This window comes from Ambystoma mexicanum, chromosome 8, assembly GCF_040938575.1.
Source record: "Ambystoma mexicanum isolate Mex_15411 chromosome 8, UKY_AmexF1_1, whole genome shotgun sequence".
In the NCBI taxonomy this organism is placed as follows: Eukaryota; Metazoa; Chordata; class Amphibia; order Caudata; family Ambystomatidae; genus Ambystoma; species Ambystoma mexicanum.
The window spans coordinates 382,946,784-382,970,542 of NC_090929.1; the positions used below are offsets into that span (position 1 = coordinate 382,946,784).

The 23,759-nt window shown below is 48.1% G+C and overlaps 1 protein-coding gene across 1 annotated transcript in view; it reads right to left on the reverse strand.

Annotated features, from left to right (window-relative positions):
- Positions 1–23,759, reverse strand: part of SSNA1 (SS nuclear autoantigen 1) — a 287,129-nt gene that overhangs the window by 138,680 nt on the left and 124,690 nt on the right. Inside the window, exon 2 of the mRNA XM_069609852.1 lies at positions 14,192–14,391. Coding sequence (XP_069465953.1) covers positions 14,192–14,391 — 200 coding nt within the window. The remainder of the gene's footprint in view (positions 1–14,191; positions 14,392–23,759) is intronic.

A 23,759-nucleotide genomic window follows, 5' to 3' on the forward strand; every position in this document is an offset into this window, starting at 1 on the left:
ATATTAATATCAGCCTGGGTGTGCACCGCAGTGCCATCTGGTCTGAGGATGTGGCAGATGGGGGTCCTAGGGGATTCCCTTTTGTACAGCCAGGCCAGGAGTTTGCCGGGCTTGTCTCCCAGGGCGTGTGTCCTTTCCGTGTGCTTGGCGTAGCTTAGTTTCCCCAGGGACTCCCAGTGTGACAGACAGGCTTGTCTCTGCGCTATTATTTCCCGTACCTGCTCGGGGGTCGGGTTCGCTCTATTCTCCAGCTCCCCCAGCTTACTTTCTGCTTTTGCCAGGGCGTTCGTGATGGCCTTTTGGGTTCCCCCTACCGCTGCCAGCATGTCCCCTCTCATGACCACCTTATACGCCTCCCAAGCGGTGCTGATGCGATCTACGCTGCCTAGATTGTGTAGCCAATATTCGTCTGTGCTGTCTTGTACGTGGTCCCTGAAGGCCGCGTCAAGCAATGCTTCTGCTCGCAGTCTCCATGTAGGGATAGGGGGTCTGGGCGGGTGTACCTCCCAAGTGACCGACAGGGGTGAGTGGTCTGATAATACTCTGGGTAAGTATTGTGCCTCGCTGAAAGTGGCTTGCTGCTCCAGGCTGACTAGCATGTAGTCCAGCCTAGTGTGGACGTTATGTGGCGGGGAGAAGAAGGAGTATTCCCGTCTCTCCGGGTTCAGTTCCCTCCACAGGTCGCTAAGGGACAGATTGGAAATCAGTTTGGATAGTATCTTGGCGGGGGGGGACGGGCGGGAGTGTTTGGTGTCTGACCTATCTTTGAGGGGGTCTAAAGTGCAGTTGTGGTCCCCGCCCCAGATCATGGTGCTGTTTGCGTGGGGGCATAGTCTAGGGCTCAAGGAGCGGAAAAAAGCTGTGGCGTCATGGTTGGGTGCGTATGTGCTAATCAGGCATAGGTCTCTTCCCTCCATGGTACCCTGCACCAGCGCCATCCTACCCTCGTTATCCGTTTTTGTGTCCGTGACTTTAAAAGGGACTGACGGGTTAATCCACACCAGGACCCCCCTAGCATATGAGGAGTAGGAGGATCCCACCAAGGTCCCCCGCCAGGTTTTGGCTAGCGCAGTCAGTTTAGCCTCCGTTAGGTGTGTCTCCTGAAGCATGGCGATCCCTACCTTGCATCGTCGCAGGTATGCTTGAATTCTTCGCTGTTTCACGTAGCTATTCATGCCTCTGACGTTCCATGTCATCACTTTCACTCTCTCAGCCATAGTCAAGGTGGTGTACTCTCACTAGTCCAGGTCCCGGTCGAGGCCTCATTGGAGGTGCTGTGGTATTGGAGGAGTCCTGTGGTCTCGGTGTGTCAACTTTAGGGATCCCAACTAGGGTGCGGATATCCGGCACCCCTTTCCCTAAGAAAGAACTTCCCCAACAAATAACTGGTCTAACAAGGTGCTCCTCGTCGTGACTGTCCCGTTTCCGCTCCCTAGGACCTGGCATGGTCTTCGGGTGCCCTACGGGTGGGTAAACGTACCCTGAAAAAACAGAAAAACACAAGCTCCTGGGGGGTTGAGGGAGCTAAAACCTCGGTGTTCCGCGTGGTAGGATCCCTTCAGCTGCTCCTGGGGTTGGATTGCAGTGTTCTTATGGTGCGGTATAATACAGTAGTCTTAGGTAGGTGTATCAGCGCGGCCTGCGCCTCTTGTCGTCTATGTCTGGTAGTTGCTGCTCGTCCATCCAGTCCCGGGCTTGTTCCGGTGTGTCGAATAGGTGGGCTCTGTTCTTGTGTATTACTTTCAACCTAGCAGGGTAAAGGAGCATGTATTTCAAACCAGCGGCCTTCAACCTGGCTTTGGTGTAGATGAACTGGGCCCTGCTCATCTGCACTTGAAAAGTGTAGTCGGGGTAGATGGCGATCCTGGCCGAATTTCTCAATATCTGGCCCCCTGACCGAGAGTACGCCAGGACGACCTCGCGGTCTCTGTAGTTTAACACTTTAGCAATCATGGGCCTGGGTGGGCCACCTGGCGGGGGCCTCTTGGCAAGCGACCTATGGGCCCTTTCGATGGAGAACCCCTGCGATAGTTTCTCTGCGCCGATTTCCTGCAGCAGGAGGTTTTCCACGTAGTTGGTGGGGTCTGGGCCTTCGATGCCCTCAGGCAGTCCGAGCAGCCGGATGTTATTCCGGCGGGCCCTCCCTTCGGCCTCTTCCACCTTGTTCTCGAGGTTTTTGACCGTTTGCTGGAGGCCTTCCATGTCATGGAGAAGTTGGGTGTTCGCTTCGGAATTCTCGCGTACTTGAGTCTCGAGTGCCTCCGTTCGATTAGCCAGGGAGCGGACGTCTTGGCGGAGGAGTCCCAGATCTATGGCCACTGCGTCGATTTTATTCACCATAGTCGTTTGGATTAGCTTGATGGCCTCCAAGAGTTGCAAGTTAGTGGGTTCAGGCGTCGCTGGAGTAGCGCTCGTGTCCCCTGCGGCAGTCGCCATGGTCGGGCACTCAGGGCTGGGGGGTTCGGGGGCTGTGTAGGCATCCAGGGTGGTCTGCCGCTGTTTAGACCTGGTCCCCCTCCCCGCTGACTTATCCGGGCAGGACATCCCCTCACCTCGCTGTGGAAGTTGCCCGCTTGATGTCCTCCGGCGCTCGGAGGGTTATGGTCCACGCTTCGGGCCCTCCCGCGGGGCGTCAAGCGCTCCGGCGCCGGTTCTCAAGGGCCTCCAGGCACCGCGGGGTGCGATACGGCCTGGCTAGGCCTGATATGGTAGTTCGTGGAAAGTCTTCGCGTTTCGGCCCGCGCTGCTTTTCTCGGTGCCCGGTGGGGGGGGGGAACTCCTTTCTGTAGCTGCCCGTTCCGAATGCCGCGGTTCCAGCACTCCGCCCCCCCGTGGCGCAATTCGGGCAGGGGTGCGCAGCTCCGGTGGTATCGCCAACCGGGGCAGCGCGAGGTGGCCGGTGCACTCGCACTCGGTGTAGTGCGCGATCTCTGGGCCTCGGTTCCAGCCGGGCCTCCGTCCCCTGCGGTTCCGACAGCGGGGCCAGCAGGCGCCCTCGTCCGCCTCAGTCGATCACTCGTTTTCGGGCTTGGGGCTCCCGAGCCTACCGCAGGGGTGGCCACCGGGGGGTCAGCAGAGGCACCCCCTCGCCGTTCCGCTCGGCGGCGCAGGGCGGCCCTCTCTCGGATGGCTCAGCAGATGTGAGCCGCCATCTTGGCTGTCCGCGTCGTGGGGTGTGCGATCCTCTCAGCTCGGCTCCCGGGCTTCCACCCTCGCGTGTGAAGGGTCCAGGAGGTTCTCGTCGCCGCCGGCGGCTCTCGGGATGATTTGTAGGCGCTGAGGCCGGCTTAAATACAGGAAAAACAGCTTATCGATGGCTCATCTTGCGGAGCTTGCCGAAGTCGCGTCCGCTCTACATGGCGGTTGGCCACGCCCCCCCGTAATCAAGGGTTGTTATGAACCAAATGAAGGACTGGTTTCCCAAAGCTTCCATCCTGGCTTAAGGTGGATCCAAGGCATTAATGCTTCGTAAAAGTGTGAATGGTAGACCAAGTGGCTGCCTCACAAAGATCTTTTATTGGAACCCCTCTTTGCAGAGCAGAAGTAGCAGCCATGCCCCTAGTGCAATGGGCTCTCAAGCCTTCGGGCGGATCTTTCCTGGCCAGTCTATAGCATTCAGTAATAGCTAATATAATTGGGCTTTTTTAGTTACAGCCTGCACCCAGTCTATGACCAGTATATCTTATAAACAGTTGGCCACCTGGGCGAAACTTTTGACATTCTTGAAATGTAGAAACGGAGCCCTTCTTGGGTCAAGTCTGTGTAACCTTTGATCTTCCTTGCTAGGAGGAGGTGGTGGGTAAAAGGTAGGTAATCCTAACTTTTGTTCCAGATGAAAATCTGATCTAATCTTAGGTCGGAATGAAGGTTTGACCTTAAGGACGACCTTGTCCTTGTAAAAAAACATAAAAGGTGGTTTAGAAGATAGTGCCTGCAACTCACTCACCCTACAGGCCGATTTTAACGCTAACAAGATGGGTTTGAGTGCTAGTAGTCTTAAAGGACATGAATGGAGTGGTTCAAATGGTGCACACATGAGAATTTTCAAAACAAGATTAAGGTACTTGAAAAGGAGATGGAGGGAACACGTTAGTGAGTACCAAATTATCCACATTCTTATCCCTGCACCAGGTTGTTAAGCAGAAACCTGTGCAGTTCCCTCTGGGACCACTGCAAAAGATTTAAGACTACAGGTGTTGGCAGTAAACCCACTTGGTAGCAGTCTGTACCACACAGATTCACTGTGGTAGCTGTGGCTGAGCAGTCAGACTTCCCTCAAGAAGAGTTAGGCAGTATATAGAGGATACAGGATAGGTACAGAGGCACAGTAGTACAAGCAAACACTGACCAGAGCTAGGTGTAAAAGTATACACTTATTTATTTTAAAGGCACACTCATAAATTACACTAGCACAGAAAAAGGTAAGTAAGTCAAAACACAGTCACTATTACTTATATGTACATCCCTAGTCATTTGTTGGACACGTCTAAGTTAACACCACTTATTTCCAAACAGAGGTGAGCGCTTAACGTCAGATGGCACTCCAACAAGTTATTAGAAAAGGGGGGGGGGGAAAAACAGAAGTAATGAAAGCAGCAAGGTAAAACACTTTTCACATAAGGTTAGAAAAGGCAGTCAATTGTGGAACAAGGAGGATTGGTTCGTGGCCCGCTTTAGAGAGAGCCAGGCGAAAATATGCCCAAGATCACACAATGTCACAAGTCTTTGCAGGTGAGTAGAAAAGGTTTTACTGAATTTAGAAAAAGTTTAGTTAGGGTGTCCGAGGCTTACCCAGGTTCGAGAGCCGAGGGCTAAATCTACCCCGTACAATCGGTGGCAAGGGAAGCCGGGCGGAACACAGTACCTTTAAAAGTGGAAAGGATCCTCCAGCGGTGGTAGTTGTTCCTGGTAGTGGGTGCAAGTCGCGGCGTCGTCCAGAGGAAGAGGTGATCTCGACGTGGAAGAAAGCTGAAGGTTGTTGCACTACCAGGGATGAGACCAGCCGTGGAGTTTTTCGGTCACAAAGGATTTTACCCCTCTTTCGCGGTTGAGGTAAAAAGTGGTATCCCGGTTGCCGGGGTGCTTGGCACAAGCAAGGCGGCCACGAGATGCTTCGGGACGGCGAAAAGGAGGCAGCAACTGGTTGTCCCCACCAGTTAAGGGAAGGAGACTCTCCGGCGGGAGATCTCCTCTGTCGTCGGAAAAAGTGGTGAGACGGTTCCGCAGGGCTCCACTGGTGGTGTCGTCTTGGCAGGTCGGCTCGGCTTCTCCCTCTTCGGCTTCTTAGGTCCTGTGGCGACTTCTGAAGAACCAGTCCCAAAAACCCTGCTTTTATGCAGCAAACCCCCATTCATACAGCCTAGCTGTCACTCAAACATGCTAAGTGGTGAGCGGGGTGGCTCACCACTTGGGCCAATCACACTAGAGTGCGACATGGGTTGGCAAGGCAACTCAGTCCAGGGTGCCTAAACCCCCTCCCACACCCCCTGTGGTACCCAGACAGAATGGCACCACTGTGGAGGGCTTCTGTGCAGAAGCCCGCCAAAAGTGGAACAAAGGCTCGACTCGGGTTCAGGGTTACTGAAGTGAACCTAGACGCCATTTTGGCGGCGAGTTCTGGCAAAAAATCCCAACCGGTGAATTTATATTAAATAAATAAATCGGCGGTATCTTTAACATTGCACCAAAAAGTGGTGCATTAAAAACAATGGGAAATCCCATTGGGAAATATTCCGGTGGAACATTTCCGTGGTATCCACTGCCACCAGCCAGAACTCGGCGAGGGGGGACGGGACAGTACCCCCTCGACAACAGACCCAGGGGCAATCTAATTGCCCCTACCAGTACTTCCACAGTAAGATGGTTTGTACTGGTTAAGTTCCTAAGTTAAGACTAGTAAAGTCAATGGTGACTTTACAGACCCAGGGAGATAGTAGTCAGTCCCAGGGTGTGGAGTCTATGTTTGGGGGTCTCTATGACACCCCTGTGTTACTGCACTGAGGGTGCTGTGTAACACACATTCAAAAACCAATGATAGCCTATGGGGAAAAAATACCCCCTAGCCCATAAGCACATAGCAAGTCACAGAACACTCTCAAGTCATGTCCAAGAGTGAGGGTAAAAGAGTCTCACTCTTGGCAGGAGAAAAAATAAACCCCAAAAATCCAGCAAAGCTGCTGGGGGACTCACTAGGTTAGGAAATTCAGCCTAAACAGAGAATTCTCCCTAACACAGGTGCAGAATTTGTTCCTCCATTATGTCATCTGGGAGGTCCCAATCCTTGTATCTCAATCTGTCGGAAACCATGTGTGAAGATTGAGCATGTTGACCTCTGGATAGAGAACCCAACCATCTTCTCGAGAGACAAGGTCCTCTCATTGTGGAAGATGTTTTGGAGGGCAGATATCCAGAAGGTCCTGGTACCACGTCCTTGTTAAGACTGAACGATTATTTTCTGTGAAGTCAAGGTTTTCACTCAGCGTTTCCCAGAACAAGACAAAAATGAATCCTACCTGCTCTTCTTTAACGGAATGAAGATAAAGAGACTTCACCTGCCTCGCCCTCTCCCCGCCTCCAGCAGGGATGACAGAGGATGCGGCAGGGAAACCCTCGAAAGGGAAAAAACCCTGAATCACATCAATCCCTTTGATGTCCGGGAATGGGAACAGATCTGCTTCAGCAGCTAACCGGAGCTTTAGGATGAGAAGGGAAAGCCGGTGAGTATTTGTGTCAACGGAAGTTTATATATCGGAGAGAAGAGAGTGGTCATGGTGCTAACCACCTGGGTAGGATGCGGGTTGAAAGGAGTGAGGGATTCCAAAAATGCACGCTGGGGGTTGTAGTCCTGTAATCTGCTGATCCCTGGATTAGACAGTAAGTTAAGTGTAAGGCGGAAATGTTCGTAGGAATAGTGAAAAGGTGAGATAGGAGAGGGAACGAATATGACCTATAGTTCAGAAGGGACTCGAGTGGCTGATTCTTTTATTGATGCAGTCGTTAGCTCGGAGGAGCGGGGTTTGAAAGGATGGACACGTCTAGGAGGAAAGTAAGATTCGGAAAGGAAGGCTTTAGTAGAAGGAAGGCTCAGTAATAAACAATAAGCTTTAGGTAATGAGAATAGGAGTTTCCTATGCAGGAACTTACGAAGCGTGACCACCATAAGCAGTAGCAACGCACTGCGGCTTCTCTTCCGGTTCGTTAATACCGTGACCTGGTCAGTGGGAGGAGACTACCCAGGTAACAGCACAAACACTGGAACGTCTGATTGCACACACCGCGCCATCTTGGGAGTAATGTTGTGGAGAGACGGCCAAAAGCGCCAGCGGCGCAGCACGGACCGCCTCCGTGCAGCGTTCGTAACAGTCCTGCTGGCACAAATTTCCCGAACATTCTCAACCTCCCGATCACGTGAAGAATGACAGGGACTGGAGGAAATGCTTACAGAAGTGGAAACTTCCAGTCCACTACGAACGCGTCCCCAAGAGCTCCTCTTGGGGGAAATTCCCTGGAGCATAACAGTTTGCACTTCCGGTTGACACTGGTCTCCAACAGATCCACTTGAGGGGGTTCCCCAAAGGGTGAAGATCTCTTGAAGGACCTCCTCGCCAAGTTCCCACTCGTGGGAAACTGTGCTCTGCCTAAACAGAGCGTCCGCCGCCATATTCTCCACTCAATCTAGGTGAACTGCCAATAAGGAGATTCCTTCTTGTATTGCCCAGAACCAAAGCTGCATTGCCTCTCTGCACAGTGGTAGTGATCCAACGTCTCCTCTCTTGTTGAGGTAGTACATGGCCAATGTGTGGTTCCGTCATTATCAGGACATTCTTTCCCTGTACAAAGGGCAGAAAGTCCGATTGCTCTCAGCTCCAAAAGATTGATGTGTAGTTTGGACTGCTTGTCAAATCTCTGGCGTGGGCTCCCCACCCCGTGAGTGAGGCATCGTAACCATCTCCAGCCATGGTTGCCAGAAAGGTTCTCCCTTCAGAATGTTGTCCTCGCAGGCCCACCACAGGAGATCAGGTCCCAAACAGGGTCGCACAGGAAGTAGGTCTGACATGTTGCCCGAGAATTGAGATCCTAAGAGTCCATTGAAGGGATCTCATTCTCAGGCGAGCCTCTGGTTCCTGGAAAATGCAGGATGCCATGAGGCCAAGCAACCTCAAGAAGTCGAAGGCCGGGAGACGCTGGGCACTCTGAAATTTGGGGACCATCTACAGAATGTGTTGAGCCCTCACCTCAGGTGGCAAGGTTTTTCCCAAAGATGTATCCAGTGCAGCCCAGATGAATTTGAGCTTTTCAGATGGTATTGTTAGGGAGAATTCTCAATAAATGGCTGATTTCCCTTACCTAATGAGTCCCTCAGCAGCTTTGCTGGATTTTTAGGGTTTATTTTTTTTCACCTGGCAAGAGTGTGAGCCTTTTTCCCCACTCTCACATGTGTTTTTCTGTGTGCATTTTCACTTTGTGTGTGATCTTGGGCACTGGAGCCTCACCTACTCCAGAGCACCACTTTTTTGTGCGCGTTACACAGCACCTTCAGTGCAGTGACACAGGGTTGTCTTTGAGACTTCCCACTGACTCAATTTTTCTGGGGCTGACTACTGTCCCCCAGAAACAGGTAAAGTTGCCATTAACTTTATATAGTCACTTTAAACTACAGACCCAGTACACCACATCTTACATGGAGTACTGGAAAGGGTTCATTCTTATCCCTTTTTGTCTGTGCCTCTTGTAGCCTTCTTTCGCTCCCTTAACTTTAAGACTTGGCTGGTGGCAGTGGTTCTACCCTAACTTTTCTACCGCGATTATATTATATAAAACGTGGTATTGTTTTAGGCCATTATATTAGCCTCGAACATAAACCCGCTTGACCAAATACATTTTATTTTGGTTCCGGCTGGGTTTATTCGCCATATCTTTTTGCTAAATTCTTTCTCGTGTTTTTCTCTGCGTGCCAAACCGGGGGCGATTCCTTTGTTCGCTGTCTTTTCGCGGGCTTCTGCACAGAAGCCCTCCTTAAGGCGCCCGATAGTCTAGGTAGGCAGGATGTGAGGGAGGGATCTTCAGACCCCTGCCATGGGTTCCTTTGGTAACCCAATCTTGTCTGATTGGCTAAGGGGACTGGCATTGCCAGGCCAGCCACCCGGCTGTGTGTTTGACAGCCAGGCTGTATGAATGGGGGAACACTGCATAAAAAGCAGTTCTCTGGGACTGGAAGAGCAGAGTCGCCACTAGAACGAAAGAACCAACGAGGAACTGGAAGAAGAGGACCCCTACCACGACTGAACCGCCCGGTGAAGCCCTACTGCAGGTCCGAATCTCCGAATCCGACGACAGAGAAGATCCTCCAGGAAAATTCTTCCCTTGAGCTGGTGGGACCAACCAGTTCACCCAAACTCCAAGCCAGGACCCCTCCTCTGGTTGAATTTGCTGTACAGAGCTACAGTGGTCCGGATAGCCAGGAAGGTCAGACCCTGCTTGGGTTTTAAGGAGCGCACCTTTTATTCATGGTTTTGCTCTGCTGCTGGTTTCTTCCCTGGGTGGCGCAGGACCCTCCAGTCTTCCTACTTCATGTCAGTCAGACAGTCGCTTCAGGAACCGTGAGCCTGCAGGAACCGCCAGGAACGTCTGCCTCAGCTACAGCTCCCTCTCCGTTTTAAGGTACTGTGCAAATCCGGTTGTCCGTGTCGTTCAACCGCGGTGAAAGTGTTTGAAATCTTTCTCCAATCCGAGGGCTTGTCCTTCTCTTCTCTTTGAACTAACTTTTCTATCAACCAACCTCGTCCGGAATCTGTGCCACGAACTTTACCGCGAACTTCACTGAACTGTATTATCTTGAGCAAAAGACTTTTGAACCATTGACTTTGGCCCTAAGCCTTTTCTATCTGATTTTAACCCTGTATTCTCTCTTGTTCAAATTGCCCTGATTACTTACCTGTTGGTTTTGCCTAATTTGTAATAACTTTGTCGTTCCCTCTCTTTTAAATTGCTGGAGTGCCATTTTGCTCCCACTTCATTTTGTGAGCTTAACTTGTCTGAAATTTAAGGGAAATGGTGTGGTGTATTTTTATTGTGATTTTTAACTTGCTTATAATAGTGAAATGTTATACAACTGTTGAGTAAATAAATATATATTATTTTATTTAGAAACCTTGAATCAGTGTTTGCCTGAACCATAGTAATTGCTGTCCTTTGTGTAACCATTTGTACTGCTCACTTACTCTTGAGATAAGTCTGGCTGCTCTGCTACTGCTACCACTATAACTGTGTAGTACAGGCTTGTACCAAAGATGAAATTGCACTGTCACTTGTAGTCTTAATTGTGTGTAGTGTTCCCAAAGGGTACTGCATATGATTCTGCCTAACAGTTATCATGTGGGACTTCTTGTAATTGAGGGAGAAGCCCAGTTTGTGGAGAGAGGGGCAGGTTATGCTGAGATGATCCATGACTTGTTCGGGAGATCGTGCCCTGATCAGCCAATCGTCCAGGTAGGGGTAGACGTGAATACCCCCTTTCCTGAGACTCGCTGCCACCACTGCTATCAGTTTGGTAAATACCCTAGGGTGGAGGTCAGCCCGAATGGCAGAACTCGAAACTGATAATGAGAACCGCCAACGGCGAACCTTAGGTACTTCTTGTGCTTGGGCTGGATTGGCACATGAAAATAAGCATCCTGAAGGTCAAATAACACCATCCGAACCTGGAGCTGGAGGGCCTGAAGGATCTGAGAAAGTGTCACCATCTTGAACTGGTTTTTCCTGAGGAGCTGGTTCAAGTATCTCAAGTCCAAGATGGGTCTCAGTCCCCCGTCCTTCTTGGTGGATTAGGAAATATGGAGAATACCATCCTTTGTTCCTTTCCGTTACAGGTACTGCCTCTATAGCACCTTTCTCTAGCAGGCTCAATATTTCCTGCAAAAGGAATGGATCTGAAACCTATATCTAATGGTTTCCTGGTGGATGATTCTGAGGTCTCTGAATGAAGGGGAGGCAGTAACCCTTGGCTATGGTTTCTAATGCCCAAGCATCCAAAGTAATGCCTCGCCATTCTTTCAGATGCTGAGACATTCTGCCTCCCAGCAGGGTGTCGTGAGTCAAGACCTCAGAGAGGGTTTTGAGGCGGCTGAAGCAGCGGCTGATGGTAAAGATGCTGCTGCTTGGGCAGGCTTTGCACCACTCCTTCGTCCACCATGAGGGAATCTTCTCTGGCCTCTTTGACAAGACATTCCTCTCGCCGTTCCACCTGAGGAGTACAGGCGAAAGGCTGAGGCTGCTTGATGGCGGCACCTAGAGACTTGGCTGCCGCCTTTGAGGTCTGCAGCTTCTCAAGGCTTTCGTCAGCCTTGCTGCCAAAAAGATGAGACCAGTCAAAAGGCATATTAAGGAGTTTAGACTGCACGTCTGGTGCAAATCCTGACTTCCTTAACCACGCAAACCTGCGTATCACGGTGCATGCCGCCATGGCTCTGCTGATACTGTCAGCAGAATCCAAACCGGACTGCAGGGACTCGCACATGGCCTCTTTCCCATCTGTTACAATGGTCAGGAAACTTTCCTTCACCAGGTGTCTATTTGCTTACCATCCCGATCTGGTGGAATGGTCGGATAGGCAGCTTGCACCACCAGGCTTTCTCGGGTAGAGTGTTTTGAAAAATGGGTCTGACGGTCTATATTTTTTAGTCACATTTTTATTGACTGCCTGACTTGATTCTGGTGCTTCCCAGTTTGCACTTACTCTTTTTTGTAGAGCAACATGAAAAGGTAGGATTGGATCCCTTTGAGGACCTTTGTCCGGGATATCCGTAAGGTCATCCTGTTCGAATGGGAGGGCAGGCCTGCTCCATCCTAGAAAATCGGTGACCTTGGTCATTAATTGCCTGTGAGAGGCATCTGCGTGAACTGCTGGGTCTGGGTCAAAAGGAGGATTGTCGGCGGAAGGCTCATAGTCTTCAAAAATCGACTTGAGAGATTTTTTTTTTTTAAAATCCTTTCCTGGCAATGGTTTAAAGGATTTCTGAATGTCCGGTACAGGCGTTGATGGCTGCAATGGTTTCGAGCCAGATGCCAAAGGAGATGCCGCCAAACTTGATTTTGGCGTTGATTAAGTCGGTGTCTTGGACGCCGATGGCGTCAATGGTTTCGACGTCGACTTGTCCATGACGGACTTCGAGGTCTCAACTGAGTCTTCGATGATTGTTCCATCGATTCAAGATTTGGCTCTAGCCCTTTCCTTGCCGGCTTCAGAAGGCATGGTATGAGGAGCATGGCCTACTTGCTTCGTGGGAGCCATCTCTTGAAAATTGTAATCATTTCCTGCCTGAATGATTCCTATTCAGTCGGTGTAGAGGCCTTAGTAGGGCAAGATATACTCCTCTCTGGAGATGAGTAGGACGAGGAAGACGAAGTAGGCGATTTATGATGCCTTTTCTTGAATTTTTTCGTTGACGAGGAGTGGCGAAAGCCACTCCGTGATCTAGACCCTTTAGTTTTCTTCCGTCGAGGAGAGTCGCCTCTCGCTTCGTCAGAGCAATGTTTTTTTGACGGGGTAGTCAAAAGGGGATTTTTTTTGAGGAGTCTACCTACCGCCAATTTCCCTTTACGCTCCTACAGAGCTTTTCCTGTCATCGATTGACACAACTGAGAGGGCATGGTCTTGTGCTCCACACCAAGGCACCACAAACACACCCGATATGGGTCAGTCAGCGACATTTTAGCGCTGCAGTCTTGGCATTTCTTAAACCCGGTCTACGGGGGTTGACGAAGACGAAGGCATTTTCACAACTAGGAAGTAACAATATGAAGCGTGCCGTAGTTCAAGAAGCGATAGCTTACTTGGAAAAACAGAACTAAATCCAACGGGCATTGCGCGTTCCATATATACCTTCGATGACATCATCCTCGAGAGGGAGGCCCTCGAGGGACATCTAGTCGACTGCATCGACGCACAGCACCCTCTGCCGGAAAATGTTTCTGAAGCAGCTGAAGCTGGAGATAGGAGATATAGATGAGGAATACGTGGGAGGACACAATCCAATCGAAAGAGGCATTTTTATCATATAGGCAGTGTTCACATCATGCAACACTATAGAAAACAACCTCTTTGCGGAAGGTGCCTGAACACATCACGTACCTGTTACTTGCTATTTTTCTCGCTATTTTTCTTTGTTGGGAATATTAACCTCATATTAGGAAGTAATATAATTAAGGAGTGATAGAGATAAGTATGTCAGTTATCTAGAGCCCTCTCTGCATTTGTATTAGATTCTAACGATCAGGTACTAACCTGGGCCATTCCAAAACATCCATTAATGTATTATGCAAACGTAAAAATTGAAAATTGAAAAGTACAACAATGGAATTGGTATTGCTTGGATTATGAGCATTCAACAAATAACCTTTGTTACAACTGTGCAAAACAGTTTACCTTATTGCACGGATAACTGCCAGGGCCGTATTCTAATACTCGTAGTGAAGTGTGAGTTTTGATCCAAACAACCGACCTCCCATTTCAACTAGTGTAGCTGTAATATCAATTTCTACAACCAAGAAGATGGGAGTAGGAGTAAGGAAGTGAACTTCGACTTCACTGTGATTGAAGAATCTGCTGTACAGACAGGTTTTTCCTTAACTATTGCTAGGAGCGGTTCAGGTAAGGAACCTGGAACAGATCCAGAATGAGGACTGACCACTTAGAGGCATGACATGACTCAAACATCTCCTGCTGGGAATACTCATCCAGGAGGGTTAGGGGGCAGACATTAAATGAGAAGTGTTACAATATGGCATATGGAAAAGGAGAGGGTAGCATAGAGAGAAAGCCAAAAAGTATGCAACAAACAAAGTCGTCTGAAACATGGCAAACCCAGAGACTGTGTTGGACCTCCATGTGCCATTATAGGCCAGGAAACAGTGATTGTTTATTTTCTAAGAAGAACCCATTTACAAATATTAAGAATGCATTTCTGAAGATCATACAGTCAAGTTTTAAAAAAAGTTTCATGGCATACATTTTCCCTGAACTGCATTTAACGGATGCTGTTCTCAGTTGGTCAAAAGACAGATTATCCAAAACGTCTGAGATGGACATCAATTCCCCACAAATGTGGTGCTTGTTGTGACACAATCTGGTTCATGTTTGGATCTGGTGAAGTGGAGGGCTGTCCTCAGTTTAAATATCACAGACATACAATACCTTCATGTAGGCAGCTTCTGTTTCGGCAATGGTTTTATCAAACTCATTTCGCGAGGCCATCTTCCTGGCCAAGTTCTCATTGACACGGGACAGCTTCTCTGTGAGAATTCTGATGTCATTCTGCAGTTTATTCTTCTCTTCCTCTTCTAGCATAATCTGCCTGTTGAGATCATCCCTTTTGCTGCATAACTCTTCAATACCTGTTTGATAAAACCATTACAAAATGGTGACAATGGTGACAAAATGGTGACAAATGTCACCTAAAATACAAGTATATTGTGGAATCGAGAAAATTAAATGCCCTCAAGATCTGTTCTTTATTTGTATTGGTAATTGGAAAGCGCCTAAGCCCGGGGGCATCAGGGCCTGTTGCGAACCAGTTACACAGTACATGAACTTGAGGAAGAAAACAAATCACTAACAATCAGGTAAGTGTGGCCCAGGTTGCAGGCCATCTTGCTCCCGGTGTCTGAAGAGTCAGGGCAATATTTAGGCAAAGAGCCACTTCTTTAACATTTTCCTTCTGAAGGCCCAATGAAGATCGAAGTACAGTTGAATAAACAGTTCTACACAAACATTTTTCCAAATAAGCCCAATTGCACTGTGGGAATAAAAAGTTTAGGTTGCCACTTCCAAATGTTGGCATCCAACTCAAAGACTAAATGAAATCTCCTAAAATCATTCATGTTCGTGCAAACCTTTGGTCCTCACAGGTGAAAACACAGCATTGTAAGCACAATTTTGTAACATTAAGAAACTTTCTCCAAATTCCTCAAAGTATTGCTGGTTCATGCCTTCTCTTTTACAGTTTACGTTTCAAAATGGATTCAATTTATTTACTGATTCACTAAGTTACACAGGATTCTGAGCAAGTCTGAGCAAAGTAGTTTGTGACCAATTTAGGTCCCTGATTATGTCCTCAGAGTAGAAATGGCTGTACAGCCCAGACAAGCAGCCTATATGGGCAATATTGCCAGAGCTGTGACATATCTAAAATGGGGTGTGACAACGTTCAGCCCAGAACCTGAATTATACGGCTTCAGAGTTGGGAGATGCCGTTGCTAGACCTAAATGTATGGTGTTTCTCCTATACCTGATCTCTAACTCTTACAACCATCCATGTGGGAAAAGCGATTACCTACTGCAGTGACATTTCTAGCATGGGCAACACTTGGGACACAGAAACTTTAGACCCTGGAGTTAATTTGTTGGGGAATCCTACAAACTAAGGAATTCACGGGGAGATTACCTATGAAGCGTGAAGCAACATTTATGAGAATGCATGCCACAGAACCACTGTATGTCAGAGAGGATTCCTGTGGCCAAGACTGATCATTACACCAATTCCAGAAGGCCGGAGAAGAAATGAGCCAAGGTGTAGTGAGAAAGGGACAAAAACACACGCAGAAAGACAACTGGAGATGTGCCAGAGGACCTGAGGCACGAACTGTGAGTAAGGAGAGGAAAGTACCTGGAGGCACTGGACCCCCTGGGGAGGCTGACTCGCATGCTTTGGACATCCAACTCTCCTTCTGTTATCTTTCTTGACCTCTCCTCTGCCTTTGATGCGGTCAATCATGCCACCCTTATAAATCATCTCTGTTATACCGTTGGCATCAAGGACCGGGCGCTGCACTGGCTGACTTGATACTGGCTTGATTCTGGTGACTGGCCGACATCCTCCCTCCCTCTCTGAACGACCTTCCCAGGTTGAACAGGGCCCTTTTCTCTCCTCCATCTCACTCTCCACCTGTGGTGTCCCTCAGGGCTCTACTCTCTCACTTTGGCTTTTCAACATCTACCTTAGCCCCCCCATTGCCCACTTGATCTGTGCCTTCTCTCTTAACTTCTAGTGTTATGCAGACGCCAAGCAACTTTCCTTCAAGCTTCCCTCCTCTTCCTCCTCCTTTTCCTCTCGCATATCCGACTGTCAGCAGTGCACCATGCCTGAATAGCAATCAATCTCTGCCTTAATGCCAGTAAGACCGAGATGCTTCTCATTGGGACAACAGCTCCCTCCTTTCCTTTTACACTTTGGCCGCCTTCCATAGGCCCCCCTCCCCTCACCCTCCTGTAAGGCAAAAAAAATGTGTTGTCATCTGCAACTCCTCGCTCATTCCTTCTCTCCTCACGGACCTTGCCAAGAATGCTCACTTTCAGCTTCCTTTCCTCACCTCCCCCCCAGAAGCTCAATGTCTCCAGAGCTCTGGTCCTCTCCAGTCTGGAGTACTGTAACAGTCTCTTCCTCAAGCTACCCAACTCCTCCCTTCGCCCCTTCAACTAATCCAGAATAGGACTGCAAGACTTATTCTTGGCCTCAAGCCTATGGACCGCATCTCTCCAGCCTTTAAATCTCTCCACTGGCTCCTGGTTGCTGCAAGGATCAAATTTAAGACCCTCTGCATCATTCACAAGGCTTTCTGAGACATGGGACCTCGCTATATCCAACTCTCTCTCCCTCAGTACCTCCCCGCTTGAGCCCTTCTGTCTTCTAGCTCTAACAGACATTTCTCCAAGCAGAGAGTGGGGGTTGATCTCTTTCTTCGGCTGAAGCCTCCCTCTGGAATGGCCTCCCCACCCCTCTCAGACTTGAGCCAGGTCTCCTTAAGTACTGGAAGCTTCCCAAGACCTTCCTTTTCTCCTCCTCCTTCCCGCTCCCCCTTTCTTGCTAATCCCCCCCCATGCTGCTGCAACTGGCTGCCTGCTCCCTTCTGAGTCTTACAGGGGCCAGGCCCTCTCTCAACCAGTTTGGCTCAGCACCCCCTTCCAGCACTTGCCTTCGGGCACCCTCCCCTGACTGGACTACTGAGTCTGGTGCACCCCCCACTGCCCCCTGCTCGCACTACTTACCCTTATCCCTTCCCCTGCGCACTTGCCCTCGAGGCTCCCTCCGCCCTACCCTCCAGCACTTCCCCAGACCCTGGTGCCCCCGCCCCCATCCCCCACATCTTCAACCTCGCCCCGCCCCCCTGCACTTCCGGTTTACTGCACTTGCACAATCCAAATGTCAAAAAACCTAGTAGGGCCGTTTTTGTTTTTCTTTTATCCTCCTCTGTCCCCCACTCCTTTGCCTTGTGGCACCTGGAAACAATTTCTGATGTATAGGCACCTTACAAATGTTCAATAAAATAATAAAATGCGAGGTAGACGGGAACGAGGTAGAGGCTGAGGCTACCTTGTAGATAAGTGAGTAGGTAGTAGGTGAGCCAAAGGTAAAGATTTCTTTGTACTGTGATGATTGGTTCGGCAGGATTCTTAACAGATTTCACAGGGCCCAATGGGGCATCTGGAACTCCTGCGAGTTGGGTGCAGGTGGGAGATGATATTGGCTTCTATAATGTTCAGAAAACCGAGGAAGGGATGAAAGACTTGAATTTGCTAATAGGAGCAAGCTGGTACCATGTTGCTGGTGTCTTCATGGAGATGTGGGTTTTGAATGAGAAGTCAATGGTAAAGCTCAGATATTTAACACTTGGTGACAGAGGAGTGGCACCATTGAGCTTCAAGTCAGTCAACCATCTTTGCACTTGGGCATGTTTCCTAGAAGAATTAATTTGGTCATTGTCAGGTTCAGCTGCCTGAGGCATCATGACAAATGCATTATGCATTTGTCGTACTGCCAAATGGAGCCTCAGTGGTCCCAGTAATTGTGCTCCTAAATGTCTCATATGTCTGATATAGTCACCATATTTATGGCAAAACCTCAATTACGTTGGTCAGCCATCTTATGCCAAGTGCAGTTTATATGTGCCTGTTGCAAAGGTCCAGATCCAACGCTGCCAAGTGGGGTGCACGTACCAATTGGGCAAGTAATGTGGTGGCATCGGGGGTGAGGACGTCATTGAATCTGGCACGGCTTACATAAAATGACATAGAAGCAGGCGAAGCGCGACAAGTCCCAGGGTGGAACTCGCAGAGAGGTGTGTACATTTGGGAGCTGTATACGGTAGTTGTACAGAGCAGGCACAGGGTGGGGGTGCAAGATGTAGTAGGGGGCCTTAGGGTACGAGGGGTTTCTTTGTGCAATACATGAACAGTAGAGAAGCCATTTCGGTTGTAGGCCCATGTTAAGAAAGCATTTCTCGCAGTCCGCTCATAAGAAAAGAGCTGCATGTCCTTGTGTGACAAACAATGTATTTTTGAGCATTCAGCAGAAACAGTGTTGCGGAAAGGTAGGGCTGCATCGCGAGAGTCAAAATGAATGTTGAAGTCTGTGAGAAGGAGAAGCTTAGGAGGTAGAAGTCAGGAGAGAAGAGGTGAGGTTAGCCCACTGCGATAGGAGGCGGAAGACAGGCCCTGGGGTCGTGTAGATGGTAGTGGGCGTGATCGACAGGGTAGGAGAGATTAAAGGTTTGCAGACAAGACATTCAAAGGAGGAGTAAGGTAGAATGTGTATGATAGCGACAGGGATCCATTCTGGGAAAACAAGGGCCACACCAACTCCTGGCCAATTAGGCCTGGACTTGGAGAGGATCTTGTAGCCCTCGGGTAGAAGAGTGTCAAAGGCAGTGACAGAGCTGGCATTGAACCACGTCTCAGTGAGCACAAGGACGTCAGAGTCTTCAAGGAAGTGACAGATGTCAGATGCATATTTGACAGCAGAGCAAGAATTGAGGGTAGCTAAGTGAAGCTGGTTGCCCCAAAGTGCAACGCTCACCTTTTACGCTCCCCTTTTCTATAGGTCAATTTCAATCGCCTCGATATGACAGTTCATTTGCTTTATCGCTACAGACTTTTCACCTTTCACAGAGACTTTCGAGTGGGCCACTTCCTTTCGCCAGACCACTCCGTTACTCAGTACTGCTGACTTTACAGCTATCGTTACGTCAAGGTTCATCCGCAGGTCTGTCTTTCTTTGCGCTTCATCCATATGCACGCAGCCTTCAACTGTGCAATAGAATGTTTCTTCCTTGCCCTTTCTTTCTGTCTTCCAGTTTACGAGCCAAGGTTAGTACCACAGGCTTGATCTCGCCTCCCCAACTGGACCCGGGAGGGTCGCTGGCATCCTTAAAACACAATGCAGCCTTCTTGTTTGGGATTCAGCCTCCTCCACGTGTCTTTCATGGCCTTTTGGAGGCAACGACCTCCTGCAGGGAACTCCAGGGGTTCTCCACCCGTAGCTCTCGTCCCTCGGTCTGTTGCTCTGCTCCAGAAGGTTTGCCTTCTCCCCGGAAGTTGTGCTCAACCTTGTGTTCCACCTTTCTCAGAGTGTGTCTCTATGCTCTGCCTTTTATCTGTGTGAGGAGAGCTAGTTGGTATCGGATGTATGTACTTCGAGTCAAGTGCATGAGGTTGCCTGACCCAATTAGAGGGACATGTTCAATGCAATGTTTAAGAGTTAGCATTAATATTCTCAGTCGCCCTCTTCCTCGGCCCAGTGTTTGTGTGGAAAGGGGGCGGGGGGAGTTGGGACATCAGAGAATCCCATGAAATATGAGGGATCATGGGTACATGAAAGGGAGGAATATTGCGTCTCACCATCGGGTGCCCCATTGACAGAAGACACCTCACCCAGGTGATCCTCCCGCACTGGTCCACCCCACAGGCCTGGAACCAAAGGCGATGGCTGTGCCCAGGTCACCTGAGGGAGAGATCCCCGGGGACTAGCAGGTGAGACACCCCTTTGGTTGCGCACAGAGCTTTCCATTTCTGAGGATGTTGATTCTATGGCTGGCAGCTCTTTATTACCTTGAATAAACCTCTTACTGTTTTGCTGATCTTTAATTGGCTGGTCGAATTTCCTTGCTGAGGTATAGATTCTGCTTTGCTCATAGTACTTCTGGTCTGTTTTGATTTTCTGATGCTTTTTCAGCCTAATCTCACCCTCATAACGTTCAAGATGTTCTGCCATTCTTGCTATTTTCTTTTTACACTTGTCTGCTGCCTTAGAATTAAAAAGTTAATCTTCCAGATTTTCAATTTCCTGCATAATTCGCTCTCGATCTTTCTTAGCAATTTTGACCAACGTTTGCATCATGGAGAATGAGCATGTTTTAGCTTCCCACCACTCGCTAAACTCTCTTTTTTCATGCTTTCCAATTTGTCCATCCGCTGTTGTACTGAAAGAGCAGCCGGGCAAATTGTGCTGGAAGTCTTTTTAGTTGCTGTGTCTCCTTTAAAATGGATTTGTGCTGCTGCATACCGTTTGGCTTCTAGTTGCGCTGCTATGCTGGTATCCTTGCTAATTTCTGTTCCAATATCGATCTCAATAAAATATGTGCACTCGATTGGTCCACGTGAATACCAATGTTTGTGTGTAATATATATATATATATATATATATATATATATATATATATATATATATATATACATACATATACATACATTTTACAAATTAAAACAAAAAACAGCAAAACCCAAAACAAACCAAGTAAATATTACATAAAACAATTTAACATTCAATACATTATTGAATCACGTATACAATCATAAAACCTTTTTTTGATTAATACCCTCCATTATAGCTTCCACACAACGTACAGTAGCCAGAATAAGGAGTGGGCGTTGACTCCCCCTGTAATATCTGGCTCCAAAGTTGTGAGCTTGTAACTGTTTGGAAGAGCCTTAATAGATCGATAAAGCATCTGGAGTGCAGATGAAATGTTCCACAACATTTAAAAATAAGGTGCTCCAAAGTCTCAATTGCATCGGCTTCACCACACAGCTTGCACAAATGGAGTGATCTTGGGATACTGGCCCTAGCCCCCAAAACAAGAGTGGGATAGAAGTTCAAGCTGAGATTCATATATGTTCTACGCATAGGACAAGAACACTTTTTGATATACTATTCAGGAACATTTTATCTTTTCTCAGAAAGGGCTCGATACCGAAACAAAATGTAGATGCTAATCGTAGTGTGCGTCATGCACCAATCATAATCCCACAATGCAATTTTAACTTTTTGGGGATTGTGCATCAAGTTCTTTATTGCTAGCTATCTTGCCCAGGAGACACTCACATTCGTCTATCTAAGAATCCAAACATGCGCAGGATTTATTACACATTATCGAGTTCAAGTACACGAATAAAGATTGGCTGGCCCAGGAGGGAAAACTTCCAATAAAAAGACAATGCTCTCCATTTCAGCAGACACTCCATAGATAAGCCCAACTTACAACTGATGATAGTTATAAGGACCCCAAACGCACTATGCCAAATATGCGCCTCCAATTTATTCCATTTATACTGATTGATGTAAGAATCTGTCTTACAGCAAGGCTGCAATTATTTTTGCCTTATAGTATTTAATTAACTGCATGAGGGAGAATCTACCATGTTTGGTGTTGAGCCTCTTCATCTGAGCTACAAGTGCCCCACATTTATTTATCAGGGTTTTGAAATGTACACCTTTATGGGATTTGTTATAAATGGTATACCCCAAATAATTCTATGTATCAACAAAATGTAATCTCTCCTCACCAAGTTTCCAAACACATTTTCTCCCGACCCTCTTGCTATTACAAACTACTCCTTTCCTGGGCAAACTCCTGGAAAAGCTGGCCATCTCCCAGCTTAATCCTCACACTGAATTGGTTGGTTGTCTTCATGACCATCGGTCTGGCTTCAGGGCTGCCAGAAGCACGGAAACTGCTCTCCTGAACATCCGTGAAGGCCTGCTCTCCAACCTTGACTCCAATACCCCCTGTGTCCTCATCTTACTTGATCTCTCTTCTGCCTCTTACACAGTCAACCATGCCATCCTGCTCAACCGTCTCCGTGATAACCTGGATATCACTGATCAGGCCCTGGCTTGGCTGACCTCTTTCCTCTCTAATCGACCCTCCCTGGTCCAACTTGGGTCCTTCCTCTCCTCTATCTCGTTCTATACCTGTGGTGTTCCCCAGGGGTCTAACCTCTCTGCCTGGCTGTTCAAGCAATACCTGGCACTTCTTGCCCACCGCATTGCTGCTCTCTGCCCCAACTTTCAGTGCTATGCAGACGACACTAAACTCATTTTCAGGCTCCCTTCCGTCACCTCTTCTCCTTCTCTCATCTCTGACTGTCCGCTATCCAGGAGTGGTGTGCTGCCAATGATCTCTGCCTTAATGCCAGTAAGACTGAGATTCTCCTCATCGGCACACCTGCTCCCTCCTTTCCTTTCACTCTCTGGCTGGCCTCTCTTGGCCCTCTTCCTGTTTCCCACCGGTGAGGCTAAAAAGCTTGGGGTCAATTTCGACTCCACACTCACCTTCTCTCCTCACATCTCTGAATTCTCTAAGAAGTCACACTACCAGCTGCACCTCCTCAGAGGTATTCTTCCTTTCCTTTCCTTGCCCCAGAAGCTCACTGTCTGCAGAGCTCTGGTTCTCTCTAGGCTGGACTACTGCATCAGCCTCTTTGTTTATTTATTTGTTGGGCGCACCAAACCCTTAGGTAACTGGGCACACAGCATAACAAGAATGGTGTGCAGTCATAATGTCGACATCAATAATGTCGACAGTCAAAATGTCGACAAATTAATGTCGAAAAACAATAATGTCGACAAACAAAAATGTCGACATTTTTCGATATTTTTTCGAAATTTAATTTAGTGTATGCATAAATAAATAAATATATGATGTGTTGAGTATGAGGGGTGGTTGGGGGGGTGTGGGGGGGTGGCAGGGGGGTGTTGGGTGAGGGGGGGTTGGGGGGGGGGGACCCCCCATAGTAAATACAATTTTTATTTATTTAATTATTGAATAAATAAATAAATAATTGGTATGTGTTGAGCATGAGGGGTGAAAGGGTGGTTGGGGGGTGTGGCAGGGGGGTGTTGGGTGAGGGGGGGTAGGGGGGGGACCCCCCCCATAGTAAATGATCCTTTTTTAGGTTATTTATTTATTGAATAAATAAATAAATAATTGGTATGTGTTGAGTATGAGGGGTGAAAGGGTGATTGGGGGGTGTGGGGGGGTGTTGGGTGAGGTGTTGATAGTTTTAAGGGTTTATAGTCATAATGTCAAAAAAAATGTCGACATTTTTTTTTCGAAAAAATGACTTTTTCAATTATAAGTATAGGATGTCGACATTATTATTTTCGACATTTTTTTTTCGACATTTTTGTCTGTCGACATTTTTTTTTCGACATTATGACTATAAACCAACAAGAATACTTAAAAGCTTAGTTACAGGCATAGAAGCATACAGAGCGGCTTGGTTACAAATGTCGAGAGGTACATTAGGAAACACGTAAACATACAACTATAATGATTAGTCTTAATGGTCGCTGAGGCATAACCAGGTGAGGGTGTTACGTCTGAAGCTGTAATAGGAATGATCCCTTCTGAGCTCAACTGGTAGTGCATTTTATTGGGAAACTGTTGCTTCCTGTTTTTTTGAGTCTGAATCTAGGTATTTGAAGGCAGTAGGAAATGGATGTCCTAGAAGGTCATACAGAAGTTTTCCTAGTTATTTTTTCCTTCAGGTATGGAGGGGCTGCATTATTGAGACATCTAAAGGTTAATGACACAGTTTTAAAGAGGATCCTGTCGCTAATTTGCAACCAGTGATGGTTTCTCCTAGCATTAGATATGTGCTCTCTAGTGGCGAGGTTCAGGGCTGTTCGGAGCGCATTATTTTGCAG